The following is a 19250-nucleotide window of genomic DNA, read 5'->3' as shown; positions in this document are numbered from 1 at the left end:
GTGCGCGTCATGCATAACACACCAAAATTAATTCTGATTGGATATTTACCAAAATACGTCCTTCAATCACATTATTGTCTGTTTTTTTATTAGTTGACAAAAATGTGTGTATAATTTTCTTATAGTTGTCATCATCATTACTTAATTATTATTTAGTTTTTGTCGGTAGAAACTTGTTCGTTACAAAAATATGACAAATTTTTCGTCAATGAAATAACACTGTAACAGCTCTCAAATGTTAGTGGGAAATAGGCGTTTTTAAAATTTAAGTAATGAAATTCCAGCATTGTGACAACACTAGGGGGCAGCATTTGTTTTCTCATTCACAATGGGAAACTAGAACTTCCGACGCACACATCCAAAGTGTAAACAAAGCAGCGTTCAGAGCCATTATCATTAATCACCACTCAAGAAATGTAGCGAAATTACAGCCGTTTTTTTTTTATTCTTTTTGGCTTGAATTTTTTACTTGCTATGCCACTTTAAAATGCCACTTGCGCTCTTTTTTTATTGCTGAATAACCAATCAGAGCACTCACTTCAGCTTGCACTGATTCAACACGCTGAATTGGGCCAATGAGATGACCTAAGCTTTAAATGTTTATTTGTGTGTGTGTGTGTGTGTGTGTGTGTGTGTTTGCAGGTCGTTTGGTGTGGTGTTATGGGAGCTGCTGACTGGTGAGATCCCCTATAAGGATGTAGACTCATCTGCTATTATCTGGGGTGTGGGCAGTAACAGTCTTCATCTACCTGTGCCGTCCACCTGTCCAGATGGCTTCAAGATCCTCATGAAGCAGACCTGGTGAGACTCCACATCTATACATTCGTCTGTGTTGTGATATCCACTAACTGACTAAAGTCTTGTCAAAGATCCCAGTTGTAAGAGCAACAAATAATAACTTGACTTCTAGTTGATCATTTGGAAAAGTGGCAGAAGGTCGATTTTTTTTCTGATGAATCATCTGTTAAACTGCATCCCAATCATCACAAACACTGCAGAAGACCTACTGGAACCAGCAAGAACCCAAGAGTCATAGGAATCAGTCAAGTTTGGTGAAGGAAAAATCATGGTTTGGGGTTACATTCAGTGCCAGAGATCTGCAGAGTGGATGATCAACATCAACAGCCTGAGGTATCAAGACATTTGTGCTGCCCATTACATTACAAACCACAGGAGAGGGCAAATTCTCCAGCAGGATAGCGCTCCTTCTCATACTTCAGCCTCCACATCAAAGCTCCTGAAAGCAAAGAAGGTCAAGCTGCTCCAGGGTTGGCCAGCCCAGTCACCAGACATGAACATAATTGAGCATGTCCTGGGTAAGATGAAGGCATTGAAGATGAATCCAAAGGATCTTGATGAACTCTGGGAGTCCTGCAGGAACGCTTTGTTTGCCATTCCAGATGACTTTATTAATCAGTGATGTGAGTCATGTCAGAGATGTATGGATGCAGTCCTCCAAGCTCATGATGGAGTCAGACACAATATTCATTCTGTCTTCTCTGCAGCAGGACTTTATATTCTATACTGGATATTAGAGCTGTTCAGTGACAAGACTTTTGTCTAGGCAGAGTCAGACCTTACTGTCCTAATTAAAAATTAATAATCAAGACATGATCATATTTTATTCTGGTCAAATAAGCATCATCTCAAGGTCTTTGCCTTTCACAAAAGACACTTCTGATACCAAATGATCAACTAGAAGTCAACTTATTATTTGCTGTTCCTAAAACTTGGATAGGGACAAGATTTTTCTCAGGTAGTGTATAATGAAAAAAAACATCATGTTATTGTTTATGGAATCAAGCTACAAATAAGTAATTATATTAGTTTTATATAATTAAAAAAGTAATAAATATAAGTAGTTATATACATGAGGTTCATTCATTTGGGATGAAACTTTTTTTTTAAAAATTTTGTTTTCCAATTCCCTACTTATGCCACAGCCACAGCCATGTCACCCTGCAGCCCAAGACCGGTTACTCACTGAAGCTAAGCAGGGCTGAGCCTGGTCAGTACCTGGATGGGAGACCACTAGGGAACACTAGGTTGCTGTTGGAAGTGGTGTTAGTGAGGTCAGCAGGGGGCGCTCAACTTGTGGTCTGTGTGAGTCCTAATGGCCCAGTAAAAGTAAAGGGGACACTACACTGTCAGTGGGCGCCGTCTTTCGGATGAGACGTTAAACCGAGGTCCTGACTCTCTGTGGTCATTAAAAATCCCATGGCACTTCTCGTGAAAGAGCAGGGGTGTAACCCCGGTGTGCTGGCCAAAGTCCCTCTATTGGCCCTTACGATCATGGCCTCTTAATCATCCCCTTCCACTGAATTGGCTCTATCACTGTCTCTCCACTCCACCAATAGCTGGTGTGTGGTGAGCGCACTGGCACCGTTGCCCTGTGGCTGCCGTCGCATCATCCAAGTGGATGCTTCACACTGGTGGTGGTGTGGAGAGACCCCCTCATGATTGTGAAGCGCTTTGGGTGTATTGCCATACACAATAAATGCGCTATATAAATACACATTACATTACATTATACTATGTCCTAAAAGTACTGTATGTTTGCAGCTCTGTTGTGAAAGAAAGTAATATGGCTTGTTTGTGATTAGTATTATTATATTTCCTGTAGGCAAGGCAAACCTAGAAACCGGCCGTCTTTCAGGCAGATCCTCCTGCATTTGGATATCGCCTCCGCTGATGTGCTTGGGACGCCACAGGAGACCTACTTCAAATGCCAGGTCAGAAAAACACATGAGATTCATCTGCAAACCACTCTTGAGTCGATTCAAAATTGCTTCCAAATCTTTCTTAAATTTCTGAGTTACTTGTTTTGTTGTTACAAAGCACCTAAAAGAGTTGAGGAACAGAACCATTAAGGAACTTTTGGAATTTTAGATTTTTAACTAATTTAGTGATCCCTTTAAATCAGTGTTTGGCTGCAGATTTGCACTTGCACCTCCAGGCTTGCACGCCCAGGCAACCGCGCTTCCTCTGCAAGTGACGTCATTTACAATCGCCACTCGTGTCCGCTTGCATGAAAGTCCTTCGGTAATTTAACTTTAGGGTGTCCCTGAGGCGGAAAAATCTCTGAGGTAACGGATTTCATTAAGATCGTTGCAACAAACTTCTTATCCGTCACCCTGACCAAAGAACATAGAATCACCAAGAGGCGACACTCTAGTGCAATTTGGGAAACACCCACTAGATGGCGCGGCGGCCATTTTGGAATGAAAACTCCAATAGAACAACAGCATATCATAAGTCTGTAAAATAAACTATTAAAAGTGCTGATGATTGTGATAATAAGGGTTGTATTGTCGTCTTTCAGGTTGTATCTCAGCTTTAATGCGCTTTTTAAATAAATAAATAAAAACAAAGCTGCTGCTCGCCATCGCAACAGCAAAAACATCCGATGGACAGCCGAGCACCCCAAAAATGGCTGAATCCAAGGTTGTTGCTGGGCGCTGCTGTTGCAATGGAACGTTCTATTGAGTGTCATTGAGGGTCTGTCAGGTTGTTCAACGCAATTAGGCTACTTAGAATTATTTCACAACGTCGACACTAGCACCATGAATGAACTGGAAATTTACTTTTTTGGATATTTGTGTTAATTCCAAGTGACGTGTCAATTGTAAATGACGTCACTTGCATAGGAAGCATGGGTGCCTGAGCGTGCAAGCCCGAGGCTGCGTCCGAAACCGCCTATTACTAAGTAGGTACTGCATTTGAATTTAAGCGTACTACTCGGCCGTTAGAAAAGTACGTACTATACAGTATGAACATGAAAAGTATGAATGGAATTCGGACGTACTACATCCGCCATTTTGTCATGGTCATGTGACCTACCTGCGTCAATTGCGTCGCTTTACTCCCATTCATGAATTTGCTTGCGGGGCATCATGGGATAGCGCAGCATGCATGGTATGCGCACTCAAGTATCTCACTGGAAGTAGTAAGTCATCCGGGTACTTCTAGCCTGCTGATTTTCGAATTCTATGAATTCGGACATACTACTCGGCTCGCATACTGATTTTACCGTACTATATAGTATGGAAGTATGACTTTTCGGATGCAGCCCGAGAGTGTATTCATAGAATTCGAAAATCAGTATGCGAGTAGTACCCGGATGACTTACCACTTCCCGCGAGATTCTGAAGTGTGCTGCGCTATCCCATGATGCCCCGCGAAAAAATTCATGAATGGGACTGAAGTGATGCAACTGACGCAGGTAGGTCACGTGACCATGACAAAATGTCGGATGTAGTACATCCGAATTCCATTCATACTTTTCACATTCATACTGTATAGAACGTACTTTTCTAACGGCCAAGTAGTACGTTTAAATTCAAATGCAGTACCTACTGAGTAGTAGGCGGTTCCGGACACAGCCCATGTCTATTTAACCGAACACACCTGATTCAGATCATCAGCTTATTAGCAGAGACTGAAAGAGCTGTAATGGGTGTGACAAAGGAGACATTCCAAAACATGCAGTGCTGGTGGTTCTCCAGGAACGTGGTTGAGAGACACTGCTTTAAATGATGGTCTATGGAGCTATGAGTAGGCTGCGCGTGCAGAAATCTGCAGATTTTTAGCCCATCATTGAGTCTGTTTTTTACTTGTGTAAATTTATATTTCATCATTTTTAAAAATATTTTCACTAATATTATTGTGATATAATAATGGCAATATTAAAATGTTCATATGATTTATTTACAATACAGTTTGTAAAGTCATATTTTCTGTCTTTTAGTAGAGATATCATATGAGAGACTCGCTTTGTTTATCAATTAAGTGGATCTAATTGGATTTGCATTGTAAGCATTAAATAAATGTTAAAATTGTATATAATTTTTTATTTCATATATTAAGTTTTTCGTTATGATACTCCTAAAATCATTCTGCATAAATCCGCTGGTTTTTGTAAAAAATTATCCGCATAAATATCAAAAAACGTCGGCAGATTCTGTCTGGCCCTAGCTATGAGCCACATTTTGACTTAACATTTGTTTTTATATTTCAGATTTTTTATTATTATTATTATTTTATTGTTTATTATATACATTTGTATTATTTATCTGGTGTATTTTTACTTTCTTTAATTTCACTATTAATTATTTAAATAACTATATTTTCAGTTAGTTGCAGTTGTAGGTTTTACATCTAATATTTACACTTTGCATTTTAGTTACTGAGCTTTTTTTAGCAGTTTGATTTTTATAATATCCACAATGTATTTAAAGTATATTACATAGTTATACTATTGCTCAAGCCCCTTTTTTGATTGAGTTCTGTTCTGTTTTGTTCTTTGGTTTTGATTTAAATTTATTCATTAAAAAAGGAAAACGTTGAAATGTCTGGTTAAACATTATTTTCGCCATCTCAGTCTCTAGTATAGATAAATAGCAGGTCGTATACAGTCACTGACTTGGGTTTGTTTTGTGATAATGGCCTATTGTTCTGCTTCTCAAACAACTTCTTGGCTAATGAATAATTAAATGAACAACAAAATAATAATCTGTGACAGACGGAGTGGCGAGAGGAGGTGAAGAAACATTTCGAGAAGATCAAGAGTGAAGGCACATGCATCCATCGGCTGGACGAGGAGCTGATCCGCCGCAGAAGAGACGAGCTCAGGTATATATTAACTTCAATTAATTCATTTAATATATTTATTATTGTATTTTTTTATTTAGTTTTTGTATATATTTTTGTTTTATGAATTCTTATGATTTTATTGAACTCATGCCTGTGGTTTATAAATAAACTTTGACAGTAAGAGCTCATGCTGTGTGTGTTTCTCACTGCCTCTGTGTGCTTCAGACACGCTCTGGACATCCGAGAGCACTATGAGAGGAAACTGGAGCGGGCCAATAATCTGTACATGGAGCTCAGCGCTATCATGCTACAGCTGGAGGTGCGCGAGAAAGAGCTGCTCAAGTGAGTTCCTCAAGCTTTTCAATTATTCATTGCAGTAAGTAGAGGTTTCGTGCTAAAAAATAAGGTGTGTTTTCAGTAAACGAACACAAGGGGCAATCATATTGCATCAGTTTTTCTTTATACATTTGAAGTCAGAATTATTAGCTCCCCTTTTAATTTTTTTTTCTTTTCTAAAAATTTCTCAAATGATGTTTAGCAGAGCAAGGGAATTTTCACAGTATGTCTGATAATATTTTTTCTTCTGGAGAAAGTCTTATTTGTTTTATTTCGGCTAAAATAAAAGCATTTTTAAAAAATTTTTAAACACCATTTTAAGGTCAATATTATTAGCCCCTTTAAGCTTTACTTTTTCCCGATAGTCTACAGAACAAACCATCATTATACAATAACTTTCCTAATTACCCTAACCTGCCTAGTTACCCTAATTAACCTAGTTAAGCCTTTAAATGTCAATTTCAGCTGTATACTAGTGTCTTGAAAAATATCTAGTCAAATATTATTTACTGTCATCATGGCAAAGATGAAGTAAATCAGTTATTAGAAATGAGTTATTAAAACTATTATGTTTGGAAATGTGTTGAAGAAATCTTCTCTCTGTTAAACAGAAATTGGGGAAAAAAATAAGCAGGGGGGCTAATAATTCTGACTTCAACTCTATATGCTCCAGTATAGCTCATAAATTCCAATGTTCACCTAAGGACATCTGACTAAATCCTGTTAAATCATAAAAATGTAAAAACCAAAAACAAACAAACAATCCAATAGAGGTGTGAACCTACACTGGTCTCACGGTTCGGTTACGATTATCATGCCATCGATTTGGTTCAATTCGATATCTCGGTGCATCACGGTGCATTGACGATGCTTTTCATACAGTTTTGTATTTTCTTCACAGCAGAAGTTCTTGTATTAAAATATTTGAATATATTTATATTTATATGCTATTTGTTATACAATTTTGTCATTTAATACAAACAGTCAGATATATAAACTGTACCTTTAAACAACACGAGCATTTAGCAAATAATATAAACAAATATAAATATCCAGCTCACTTTCTGATTCTTGTCTAGTTCTCTTACACCTCTTTGATTGGTCACACCCTCAACAAAACGGTTGCGATTAGCTCTTGCGCGCTGCACTCTTTAGATAAGTGACACTGATAGGCAACAGCTGTGATCACAGCAAAGTCAAAGCAAACACTCGAATAGACATCCTGCGGCGCGAATCTGCGAATGGCGTGGCGCGAATTAAACATTTGCGCGTTTGATGTGCTTAATGCGCATTTCGCGTGAATCACTCGAGTTCGAAAATCTGAACTTCAGCGGACATTCGCGCCGCGTTAACCAATCAGGAGCTTGCTCTTGTGGAGGCGTGATTGTGAAAGCCTCTGAAAGGATGTAGTAGACTCAGACACGGCCCTAAACGTATCGACGCTGTTTATCATCCTTCATAAAGCACATAAACACTGTTATTTTCTTCATAAAATCCATGTTAGCCCTTTAGCTATGAAGCTAGAGTCACGGGGCAGACAGAAGCTCTGCCCATCACGCGAATCCGCGTCTGTTCTGAAGTGAATTTGACACGCAAATGAAGCGGGTTTGATGCGCGAATGAAGCGAGTAACCTCAAATGTTCACGCGGCTACTTACGCACGAATAGCGCGATTTATCCGCGCGTTCCGCATCTGGTGTGAACAGCATTAGAGCGTTGTAAATACTCGCCTCCCTCGCGACAGAGTGCATATGAGGTAAATGACGTCAGTAATAACCGGTTATGATTATTACTGAACCGATACCGAATTGTCCGTGTCTGCATCGCGGTGCACTGAAGAAACGATTAATTTTGACACCCCTACAATCCAATGTAATATTCTAGTTATTATACTTCCAATATTGAAGTCTCTGTATTTAATAATTAATAATTGTTTCATCAGTTAAGTGGAAGAAATTAAATACAGCAAGAATCCAGTTTAATAATTGAGACATGCTGTCACACAATAAACAAAAAAAAAACAAGATACCATACTGCACTGAATTCTTTTTCACCCAGCCCAGGCTCGTGGGAAATGCATACCTCTGCCTACATTTTTGCTGAACGTAATATACATAGCTCCGGGAATGTGTCTGTGCACATTTCAGAAGACAAATCCACTAGAGGGCGCTTTCTGCATTTTTGCGAATCTGAAATGTGTTACTTGTGGTACGTTTTGTTGTACATTTCTGATTCGCCGTTCTTCTTGTACACGTCTAGAGGACAGCGGCACTTGTTGTACAGATCAGCGAACCACTGAGCTAAAGTCCTCTTTGATCCCAACCAATAGTGTTTTCAAAAGCAAAAGAGATAAAAAAGAGAAAAAAATGCACTGAGAAAAAAGTGCACTGTAACCACATAGTTTTTGTCACGTGACATAAAAGATGAGGAACCCAATTGCAAGAAAAAAACAAAGTCTTTTAATATAGTTCTCACAATTAGACAGAATAATGGTGAGTGGCTGGAGGCACTGAACAGGTGAATAATATAGTGGTGGTCTGGTTCGGCAGCACTGATCAAATGTTCATAAAACTCATCAACAGAGCAGATAAAACTTTCGTCATAGAAGAGACCGGGAAGTCTCAGATGTACTTCATCAACAGAGCGGATCACACATTCATCAGGAAGAAACAGGAAGCATCAGATACTGCAACATGGAATACAACCAGACCACTCACCACCAGCGAAGAGAGGAGCCTGACAAAACACAAAGAACCGTGAGCAAAACAACGAACTGACAACGTGAGACAGGAACGCTGAACATTTATAGGCACAAAAAATGCGCTACACCTGTAGCGCGCTGATTATCAGCCGAGCGGCGCTACGGAACAGTTCCGGTAACAAAGATCATGTGACCGCTCAGCTGATGACATGAAAACAAACACCCACTGACAGCCACGCGACACCCACACAAACACAGAGAGAGAAAGGCACACATACTTAGAAACACGTACCATAATAATGAACTGTCACACAACGCAGACACTTCAAATAAGGAGCAGATGGATCCACAACCGTGACATTACCCTCTCCCCTAGGGACGCCTCCTGGCGTCCCCAGACGAGCCTACCTGGCGATTGTAATCATCGATAAGAGAGTGGTCCAGTATGTCCCCGGCTGGAACCCAACTTCTCTCCTCCGGACCGTAACCTTCCCAGTCCACCAAGTACTGAAATCCTCGTCCCCTCCGTCTAGAGTCCAGAATGCGCTTAACCGAATAAGCAGTCTCCCCATCTACGAGACGCGGCGGGGGGGGAACTGGAGTGTGCGGATTAATTGCCGTATGAAAAACGGGCTTTACTTTGGATACATGAAATACGGGATGAATTCTCCTGTACGCTGGAGGTAATTTGAGGCGGATTGCCACTGGACTAATGATTTTAGTGACAATAAAAGGGCCAATAAATTTAGGAGCTAACTTATTGCAAACGGTGCGGAGAGGAATGTTTTTAGAAGAAAGCCACACTTTTTGACCGACAACGTAAACGGGAGGCTTAGACCGGTGGCGATCGGCTTTAGCCTTGGTGCGCGTCCCCACTCGGAGGAGGGTCTGTCTGGCCCTGTTCCAAGTGCGACGGCACCTCTGGACAAAGGCGTGAACAGAGGGAACCGCGACTTCGGATTCCAGACTGGGAAAAACTGGTGGCTGGTAACCTAGACTACACTGAAACGGAGAAAGGCCCGTGGACGACACTGGTAACGAATTATGTGCGTACTCCACCCACGAAAGTTGCTGACTCCAGGAGGAGGGATTCTGCGAGACCAAACATCGCAATGTGCACTCAAGATCCTGATTGGCTCTCTCGGTCTGACCGTTACTCTGGGGATGAAAACCAGAAGAAAGACTAACAGTGGCCCCCAATAAACGGCAGAATTCTCTCCAGAATCTAGAGACAAACTGAGGCCCCCTGTCAGAAACCACGTCCGTCGGGAGGCCATGAATGCGAAAGACATGATCAATGACAGCAACCGCTGTCTCTCTGGCTGATGGTAATTTGGGCAGAGAGATAAAATGAGCAGCCTTCGAGAACCTGTCCACCACGGTCAAAACTACCGTGTTACCGTTAGAGGATGGAAGACCCGTAACAAAATCTAGCGAGATGTGTGACCAGGGTCTTGAAGGTACTGACAGCGGTTGAAGGAGCCCAGCAGGTGGGCGATTGGAAGACTTAGAAACCGCACAGACAGAGCAAGCCAATACAAAATCGCGCACATTACGAGCCATAGTTGGCCACCAGAATCGTTGTTTGATAACGAATAACGTGCGACTCACCCCTGGGTGACAAGCTACCTTGGAGGAATGACCCCACCGGACAACGTCGGACCGTAATTCCTCCGGCACAAATAACCGACTCGGTGGGCATCCGATCGGGGGCGTTACCCCATTCAAGGCTGTGCGAACCCTCGACTCGATCTCCCAGGAAATGTTCGCTACAACAATCCCCTGGGGAAGCACAGGATCAGGTGATGACGTGCGATCCGACGGGTCGAAAAGACGTGATAATGCGTCAGGTTTGATGTTTTTGGAGCCTGGTCTGTAAGAGATCGTAAAATTAAATCGTCCGAAAAATAATGCCCACCGAGCCTGCCTGGAGTTTAATCTTTTAGCGGATCTAATATATTCAAGATTCTTATGATCGGTCCAGACGATAAAGGGCACCCCCGAGCCCTCTAACCAATGACGCCACTCCTCCAAAGCAAGTTTGACGGCCAACAACTCTCGATTACCAATGTCGTAATTTCTTTCAGCAGGAGATAATCGATGAGAGAAATACGCGCAAGGATGGATCTTGCCATCCGAGGAGGAGCGCTGGGACAGAATGGCTCCGACCCCAACCTCAGACGCATCGACCTCCACCACAAACTGCCGGGAAGGATCAGGGGCAATGAGGATCGGGGCTGAAACGAAGCAGCCTTTTAGTTTGGTAAAGGCAGCTTCAGCTGCACTGGACCACCTGAACGGCATCTTGGAGGAGGTCAAGGAAGTCAGAGGTGCGGCGAGCTGGCTGAAATTGCGAATAAAACGCCGGTAAAAATTGGCAAAGCCCAGAAACCTCTGCAGGGCCTTACGGGAATCTGGGGTTGGCCAATCTACCACAGCCTGAATCTTCTCTGGATCCATGCGCATCCCCTCGACTGACACAATATGTCCCAAGAACTGAACCGACTGTGCATGAAAAACGCATTTCTCCGCCTTGACATAAAGCCCATTCTCTAACAGCCTCTGCAACACTCGCCTGACGTGTTGAACGTGTTCCTGGAGAGAGTGAGAAAAAATCAGAATGTCATCCAGGTAGACATAAATAAACTGATCTATCATATCTCTCAACACGTCATTGACGAGTGCCTGGAAAACAGCCGGAGCGTTGGAAAGGCCGAAGGGCAGAACGCAGTACTCAAAATGCCCTCTAGGGGTGTTAAACGCTGTTTTCCACTCATCCCCGGGTCTTATGCGAACCAAATGATAAGCATTGCGGAGATCTAACTTTGTGAAAAAGTTCGCCCCCTGCAGGCGCTCGAAGGCCGAAGACATCAACGGCAAAGGGTAGGTATTCTTAACCGTGATGCTGTTCAACCCTCGATAGTCAATGCATGGGCGAAGGGAACCATCCTTCTTTTTCACAAAAAAAAATCCCGCCCCCGCCGGTGAAGAAGACGGGCGGATGATCTTGGCTGCTAGAGAATCAGAAATATATTTCTCCATGGCCTCCCTCTCTGGAACAGACAGTGAATATAACTTGCCTTTGGGCGGAGACGTACCTGGCAATAAGTCTATAGCACAGTCATAGGGACGGTGAGGAGGTAGAGAAGCAGCCCGGGACTTACTGAACACTCTCTTCAGGTCATGGTACTCACGGGGCACGTTTGACAGATCCACCTGCTCCTCCTGAAACACAGAACAAGGAACAGTGGAACAAGCAGACAATAAACAAGACTTATGACAGCTCTCACTCCATGAAAAAACTGCACTGTGACCCCAGTTAATGTGGGGCTTGTGTAGGACCAACCACGGATGTCCCAAAATGACAGGATTATTAACAGATTTAGTAAGAAAGAAAGAAATGTTTTCAGTATGATTTCCTGAAGTGACAAGTCTAATAGGAGCTGTGATGTGTGTGATGGTTGGAAGAGATAATCCGCTAAGTGCTTGGACTGCTATGGGTGAGGAAAGAGGAGAGAAAGGAATTTTTAACTCATTAACTAAATCAGAGTCAATAAAGTTCCCTTCAGCTCCTGAATCAATGAGCGCATAACAGGAATGAAAACTTGAATTAAATCCCAACTTAATGGGTAGAGATGTGGTATTGGGAGAGTCCTTTCCAGTCATAATCTCTCCCACCAAAAAACGCTTACCATTAGGTGAATTATTGTTCTTGACCGTGCATAAGGCTGCAAAATGCCCTCCAACCCCACAGTACATACACAAACCACTTGTGCGTCGGCGGTGTTTCTCCTCCGCTGAGAGGCGAAATCCTCCCATTTGTCTGGGCTCGGATTCTGGAACAGGAAGTGTAGCCTCCGAACAACCGGTCTGTGAAGCCAAACGTTGTGAACGAAGCTCTCTGTGGGCACCCCTGCGCTGAAGGCGATTGTCCACCCTTATGGCCAGGTTAATGAGACCGTCCAGTGTCTTGGGAAGCTCCAAAACGTAGATCTCATCCTTAATACGGTCCGCCAGTCCGTGAAAGAACATGTCCCACTGCGCTTCGCTGTTCCACCCGCACTCGGCCGCCAGGGTGCGAAAGTCGATGGAATATTCCGCCACACTGTGCTCCTCCTGACGGAGCTCAGCGAGTCGTCTGGCTGCCTCTCTCCCCGAAGTCGCTGGATCGAAAACCACCCGGAGTTCCTCCGAAAACGCTTTAAAAGACACACAACAGGGAAGTCTCTTCTCCCAGACCATTGTTCCCCATAATGCAGCTTTGTCCGTCAGTAAGTTGATTAAAAATGCCACCTTACTCGCCTCAGTGGGAAAAGATGAGGGCTGGAGTGATATAAAAAGATCGCATTTGGTAATGAAGGATCTGCACAAATGGGGTTCACCTGAATAACTTTGTGGTGGTGGTAGTCGTGGTTCGGAGGTCCGTGAACTCTCATTAAAAACAGGACTGGGTGGTAGTTTGACTGGAGACACTGACAACGTGGATCCGGCTTGGAGACCCGAACTGAGTTGCTGAACTTGATTAGACAGCTCGGTGATTTGATTAAAAAGTGCTTGGATGGTCTGGCTGGAAACCTCCATACTTGCTGGGTTCAAATCTGGTCAGTTCGTTCTGTCACGTGACATAAAAGATGAGGAACCCAATTGCAAGAAAAAAACAAAGTCTTTTAATATAGTTCTCACAATTAGACAGAATAATGGTGAGTGGCTGGAGGCACTGAACAGGTGAATAATATAGTGGTGGTCTGGTTCGGCAGCACTGATCAAATGTTCATAAAACTCATCAACAGAGCAGATAAAACTTTCGTCATAGAAGAGACCGGGAAGTCTCAGATGTACTTCATCAACAGAGCGGATCACACATTCATCAGGAAGAAACAGGAAGCATCAGATACTGCAACATGGAATACAACCAGACCACTCACCACCAGCGAAGAGAGGAGCCTGACAAAACACAAAGAACCGTGAGCAAAACAACGAACTGACAACGTGAGACAGGAACGCTGAACATTTATAGGCACAAAAAATGCGCTACACCTGTAGCGCGCTGATTATCAGCCGAGCGGCGCTACGGAACAGTTCCGGTAACAAAGATCATGTGACCGCTCAGCTGATGACATGAAAACAAACACCCACTGACAGCCACGCGACACCCACACAAACACAGAGAGAGAAAGGCACACATACTTAGAAACACGTACCATAATAATGAACTGTCACACAACGCAGACACTTCAAATAAGGAGCAGATGGATCCACAACCGTGACAGTTTTACCTTGATTTTACATTGCTTTTCTCTCTTTTGTGGAATCATGCTTCACTGGACTCAAACCTGAGCGCTCTGCAGCACAACAACGTAAAGTTTTAGCTACCAAGCAAACTGGCCACACCAGAAAATTTGTCCATTTGGGGATAGATCGGTGTTAAAGATGTTTTCAATTACAAATCATAGACAGCGTTGTTATTTTAACAATACATACACTCTGAAAATGTATAGGTTATTTTAATCCAGTGTTGGGTTAAAACCAAAGACTGTAAAAGATATAGACATAGTTTTCGTGAAGTCACCAATAGGTTTCTGAGGGGGCAAATGAAGCTACAAGTGGGCGTGGTCAGTCGTCGCCATTTTGTTCACATGTCATTGCACCGACCAGGGCATACTAAAACAAGGGCAAAGATTCAGAGCTACAGACGCCTGCTAGCATTTTACTTAGACTGGCTTTTCTTTCGGATAAACGCTTAATACTTCATTACCTGCGACTCGAGAGCAAACTGATCACACCGGACAATTTGTCCATATGGAGATAGATAGGTGCCAAAAACATTTTCAATTACAAATCATAGACAGCGTTAAGTTATTTTAACAATACATTCACTCTGAAAATGTATATTTTAATTCAACGTTGAGTCAAAACCATAGACTGTAGAAGATATGGATGTAGTATTCGAGACGTCACCCATAGGTTTCTGGGAAGAGCAAATGAAGCTACAAGTGGGCGTGACCAGTCGTCGCCATTTTGTTCACTCGTCATCACACCGACCAAGGCATACCAAAGAGGCGGAGCTACAGATGCCTGCTAGCATTTTACTTAGACGGGCTTTTCTTTGGGAGAAACACTTAATACTTTATTATCTGCGACTCGAGAGCAAACTGACCGCACCAGAAAAGTTGTCCATATGGAGATAGATAGGTGACAAAAATGTTTTCAATTACAAATCATAGACAGCGTTAAGTTATTTGCGCTAATTATTGATTGTTGTGCAAGAACTACACGAAAATAATCCTTTATTCATTGATAATATGTCCCTGTACATATTATTAGCGTGAAAAGAAACAAAAGTTGTCGTCATCATACTGCCCCCTAGTGTTTATTTACCTTAAAGCTCCCATTAAATGTATGTTAAACTACTTTTTTTGCGGTTTCACATAAAACGTAGGCTGAAGCACGTATTTTCAATGAGCCTGTTTTGTTTATAGTGAATGTACACTACAGATGAAGTGCATATTGTATAGTAGTTATATTGTAATATGCAATTGTGAACATGCATGTTAATTTGTGTGTGTCTCTCTCTTCAATCTGTTCGTTTATTAGCATGAAATTGCAGTAATGAGTCTGAACTCTGACCTGTCAGTGCCTGAGTGCAGACATCTCCCTCAAACTCTCATTAAATCTAATCTGCTTTAAGCTTGTCTTGACTCTGCAGAATATTACTGACCCTTATTTTCACTGAATGAGCACACAGTGATCATCCCGTCAGATCGTGCACACATCAGCATGTCTGCTTCAGTGGTTTGACAGTTTTACATGTGTTTTCTGCAGGAGGGAGCAGGCCGTGGAGAAGAAGTATCCGGGAACGTACAAACGCCACTTGGTTCGGCCCATTGTGCGACCCAATGCTGTTGAGAAGCTCATAAAGAAGAAAAGCAGCATGAACCACAAACCTGGGACGCAGCAGCCTAAGAGGTGAGATATCTGCAGGGTTCATGCAGTCATTTGAAAAACAGAAAAACCCACATGGTTTTGGATAAGTCATGGCAAGTAGTTTAACTAATATCTGTATAGTTGAATATAGGCTAGTTGTCTTTACTTCTTTTCTGTCTTTGGCTAAAAACATTACTCTCACATTATTAGTGCAGTGTAAGCATTATCTAAATCAATTTTATATAGATATTAAAATAAGTTTAAACTAAATAGATTGTGGCGTGTAAATGCATGTAGACTGCATGCTGTAATAGATTTGAACATGCATGGTTTTACATAGATATTAAGGGCTCTATTTTGACGGTCCATGCGCAAAGCGCAAAACACAGGGTGCAAATGCTTTCAGGGCGTGTCAGAACGCGTTTTTGCTAATTTAAGGACGGGAACTCTGCCTTGCGCTTCGGCGCATAGTCTAAAAGGGTTGAGTTTATTTTCTTATTGAGTTATAGGTGTGTTTTAAGAATAAACCAATTACAGTCTCATCTTCCATTCCCTTTAAGAGTCAGCTGCGTCGCGCCATGGATAGGGAAACCTTTACGCACAGACATCAATTAGTAATTATAAATATATATATATATATATATATATATATATATATATATATATATAWAWATATATATATATATATATATATATATATAAATATATATATATATATATAAATATATATATATATATATATATATATATATAAATATATATATAGTTAAATTCAGAATTATTAGCCCCCCTGTTTATTTTTTTTACACCAATTTCTGTTTAACGGAGAGAAGATTTTTTTTTCAATCATTTCCGATCAAGTGATCGGATCTGGACATCCCTGCTAAATAGATTGTTGCGTGTTTTATGATATGCTGTATTAAATTTGAACATGCCCTGTTTTTATTATATTTATTTACCACATATATGTAGACATTTCATAAAACATTAGGTTGTGACAATTTACTTTAAAGTCCTGAAAACGTTTTGTAGTAAAAATGTGTATGAACGCTGTATCCATGACAACACAAACCCGTGTGCTGTTTATTATATATTAACTTTTGTAAGGCAGGAATTACCAAGCAGGTTATTGACCCCTGGAGGATCATGAGGGAACTACAATTCTTTTTTTAGTACATAAACCTAACAATTTAGTAATGAATTTTAGAAAAGGTTAATAATGTTTCTGTACTGCATAATTGCAATGTTTAGTTAACATTAATAATAACTTAATAGCATAAAATGTAATGTTATTTTAAAATGTTTGTAGTTAATATATAAACAGTCAGAGGGCGTCATGGTGGCGCAGTGGGTAGCACGATCACCTTACAGCAAGAAGGTTTCTGGTTCAAGCCTCGGCTGGGTCAGTTGGCATTTCTGTGTGGAGTTTGCATGTTCTTCCCATGTTGGCGTGGGTTTCTTCTTGGTGCTGTGGTTTCCCCCACAGTCCAAACACATGCGCTACAGGGGAATTGGGAAGGCTAAATTGTAGGTAGTGTATGAGTGTGAATGAGTGTGTGGATGTTTTCCAGTGATGGGTTGCAGCTGGAAGGGCATTCGCTGCGTAAAACATATGCTGGATAAGTTGGGGGTTCATTCCCTGATTAATAAAGGGACTAAGCTGAAAAGAAAATAAATATAAACAGTCGGTCAAAATAAATAATATACAACAGTTTTAATAATAAAAAGCTAATAAATAATCATTTTAAAAGAATAGATCATTCTTTTGAGTATATAAAAAGCTTAGGATTTAGTAATAAATTCCAAAGGTTTATAACATGTTTATATTGCAAAAAATATAAAAAATTATTTAAAAATATTATAATGTTTAACATATTTTAATGTGATTTAAAAAGGTTTATTTATAATATATAAACATTCAAAATAGATGATAAAAAGAGTTTTAATAATAAAGAGCTAATAAATAATTAATAAATATATATATAAAATAGTATATAAAAAGCCAAGAATTATTAATAAATTCCAAAAGGGTTGATAATATTTTTATATTGAATAAATATTTTAATTTAAAGATAAAAAAAATATATATATGAATAACCTATTTTAATGGGTTTTAAAATAGTTAAATACAATATATAAAAAGTAATTAAAAATAAAATTAATTTAATATTTTATATAATAATATAGAAAAGCTAATCAATGATTCATTAAATATAGTTCATTTGATTATTTTGTTTGTCTATTTATTATTTAAAAACAAGTAAAAAAAATGGTAATTAGTATAAATTTTAGAATAAATTTTATAATTATATTAGAGAAGTGAATTTAAAAATGAAAGATAATAATTCTAAATTAATCAAAATAAAGAAACAATGCATTGCAAATAATAAATAATGCAAATAAAGTAATAACCTATGGCAAATATATATATATATAATTTCGTTATTATTATTATTTGTAGTATCATTATTATTTAAGACTATTAGAAAAAGGTTTTATATATTTTTTGTTACCTGTCACTTGACTATTAATATGCAAATAAGAAAAAAAAGCCTTGTTGTGTTATACAAATTTCATTGACCTTTCCTTATTGTCATTTTGTTATTATGTTTTAAAAACAGAAATGGTTAACCTGAGCAATAAACTATAATTTTATCAACTCAAAATAATGAAGCTTAATTAATTCTATAAGTATGCTCATTTTAGTTGATGTTAGTATAAAAGCACCTTATTATAAACAGCTACCACTTTCCCAAACTATTTAAAACATTTTTCAGGTGTATGGAAACATGGTTGAATAATTGGTATTTAAAGTCTGTGATACGGATCCGAAAGACACTGTATCCGTCATGAATTAATCATAAGCTCATTAACGGGTGAATGTGATCTCCTTCAGACCCGACCTGCTTCGCTCTGATGGGATTCCCAGCGTCGAGCCTCTTCCGGCCCCGTCTCCACTGTCTGGAAGCCCAAAAGTGTCCACGCCGCCTGGAAAGACCCGGTACCGCAGTAAACCACGCCACCGGAGGGCAAACAGCAAGGGAAGCCATAATGAATTCCCAGGTGCGCTGAAGCCTAATTCAGGCCCACCAGAGGAACAGCAGCCTCTCCAGGAGCAAAACTACCTTCAAAACCATCCTCTTCCTCCACCAGAACCTCCCCTCGCCAAGGTCAGTGCAGGAATCATTGACAGAGTATTTAATCTGTATCATTGTTTATGGAAGTGTTCTTAAGTTGAGCATTTTTGGGAGAAAGTTGTAAACTTTTTATCCATAGTATAAACGCAGAATATTCCCAAATGTCCAAAACTTTGTTTACTAAATATTTTTCCTGTCACAAGCTCTGTTATTAGCTCAAATAAGAAATTGTTGATTTTCTGTTTGTATGATAATATGATTAATAATATTATTAATAATACTATGAATTTGTATGATAATAAATAATAATTGTAATGCAAAATATGTATTAAAATGGCATTTGTAATAATAATAATAATAATAATAATAATAATAACTGAATGATCTAGTTATTTTTTAAAAATGGCTGATAATAATATTTAAACAACATTAACATAAAGAGTAAATAATAAAAAAATACAATGAAAATTGGATAAGTAATCATACCTATAAAAAATAGCCATACCACTCTCCCAATTATTAAAAAATAATCATACAAATATGAAAGTCACAAAAAATTCT

At 39.9% G+C, this 19250-nt stretch overlaps 2 protein-coding genes across 5 annotated transcripts in view; one reads left to right on the top strand and one right to left on the bottom strand.

The window, feature by feature from the left end:
* Positions 1–19250, bottom strand: part of nme9 (NME/NM23 family member 9) — a 462322-nt gene that overhangs the window by 146937 nt on the left and 296135 nt on the right. The window lies entirely within an intron of this gene.
* Positions 1–19250, top strand: part of si:ch211-45c16.2 — a 142037-nt gene that overhangs the window by 110962 nt on the left and 11825 nt on the right. For all 4 annotated transcript variants that reach the window (XM_021472209.3, XM_021472207.3, XM_073913295.1 and 1 more), the window contains 6 exons: positions 643–801; positions 2624–2732; positions 5522–5631; positions 5818–5934; positions 15451–15594; positions 18449–18722. In XM_021472209.3, the coding sequence (XP_021327884.2) occupies positions 643–801; positions 2624–2732; positions 5522–5631; positions 5818–5934; positions 15451–15594; positions 18449–18722 (913 nt within the window). The remainder of the gene's footprint in view (positions 1–642; positions 802–2623; positions 2733–5521; positions 5632–5817; positions 5935–15450; positions 15595–18448; positions 18723–19250) is intronic.

This window comes from Danio rerio, chromosome 9 (genome assembly GCF_049306965.1).
Source record: "Danio rerio strain Tuebingen ecotype United States chromosome 9, GRCz12tu, whole genome shotgun sequence".
Taxonomy (NCBI): Eukaryota; Metazoa; Chordata; class Actinopteri; order Cypriniformes; family Danionidae; genus Danio; species Danio rerio.
Note: the sequence above shows the minus strand (reverse complement) of the source record. Positions and strands in the feature narration are given on the sequence as shown.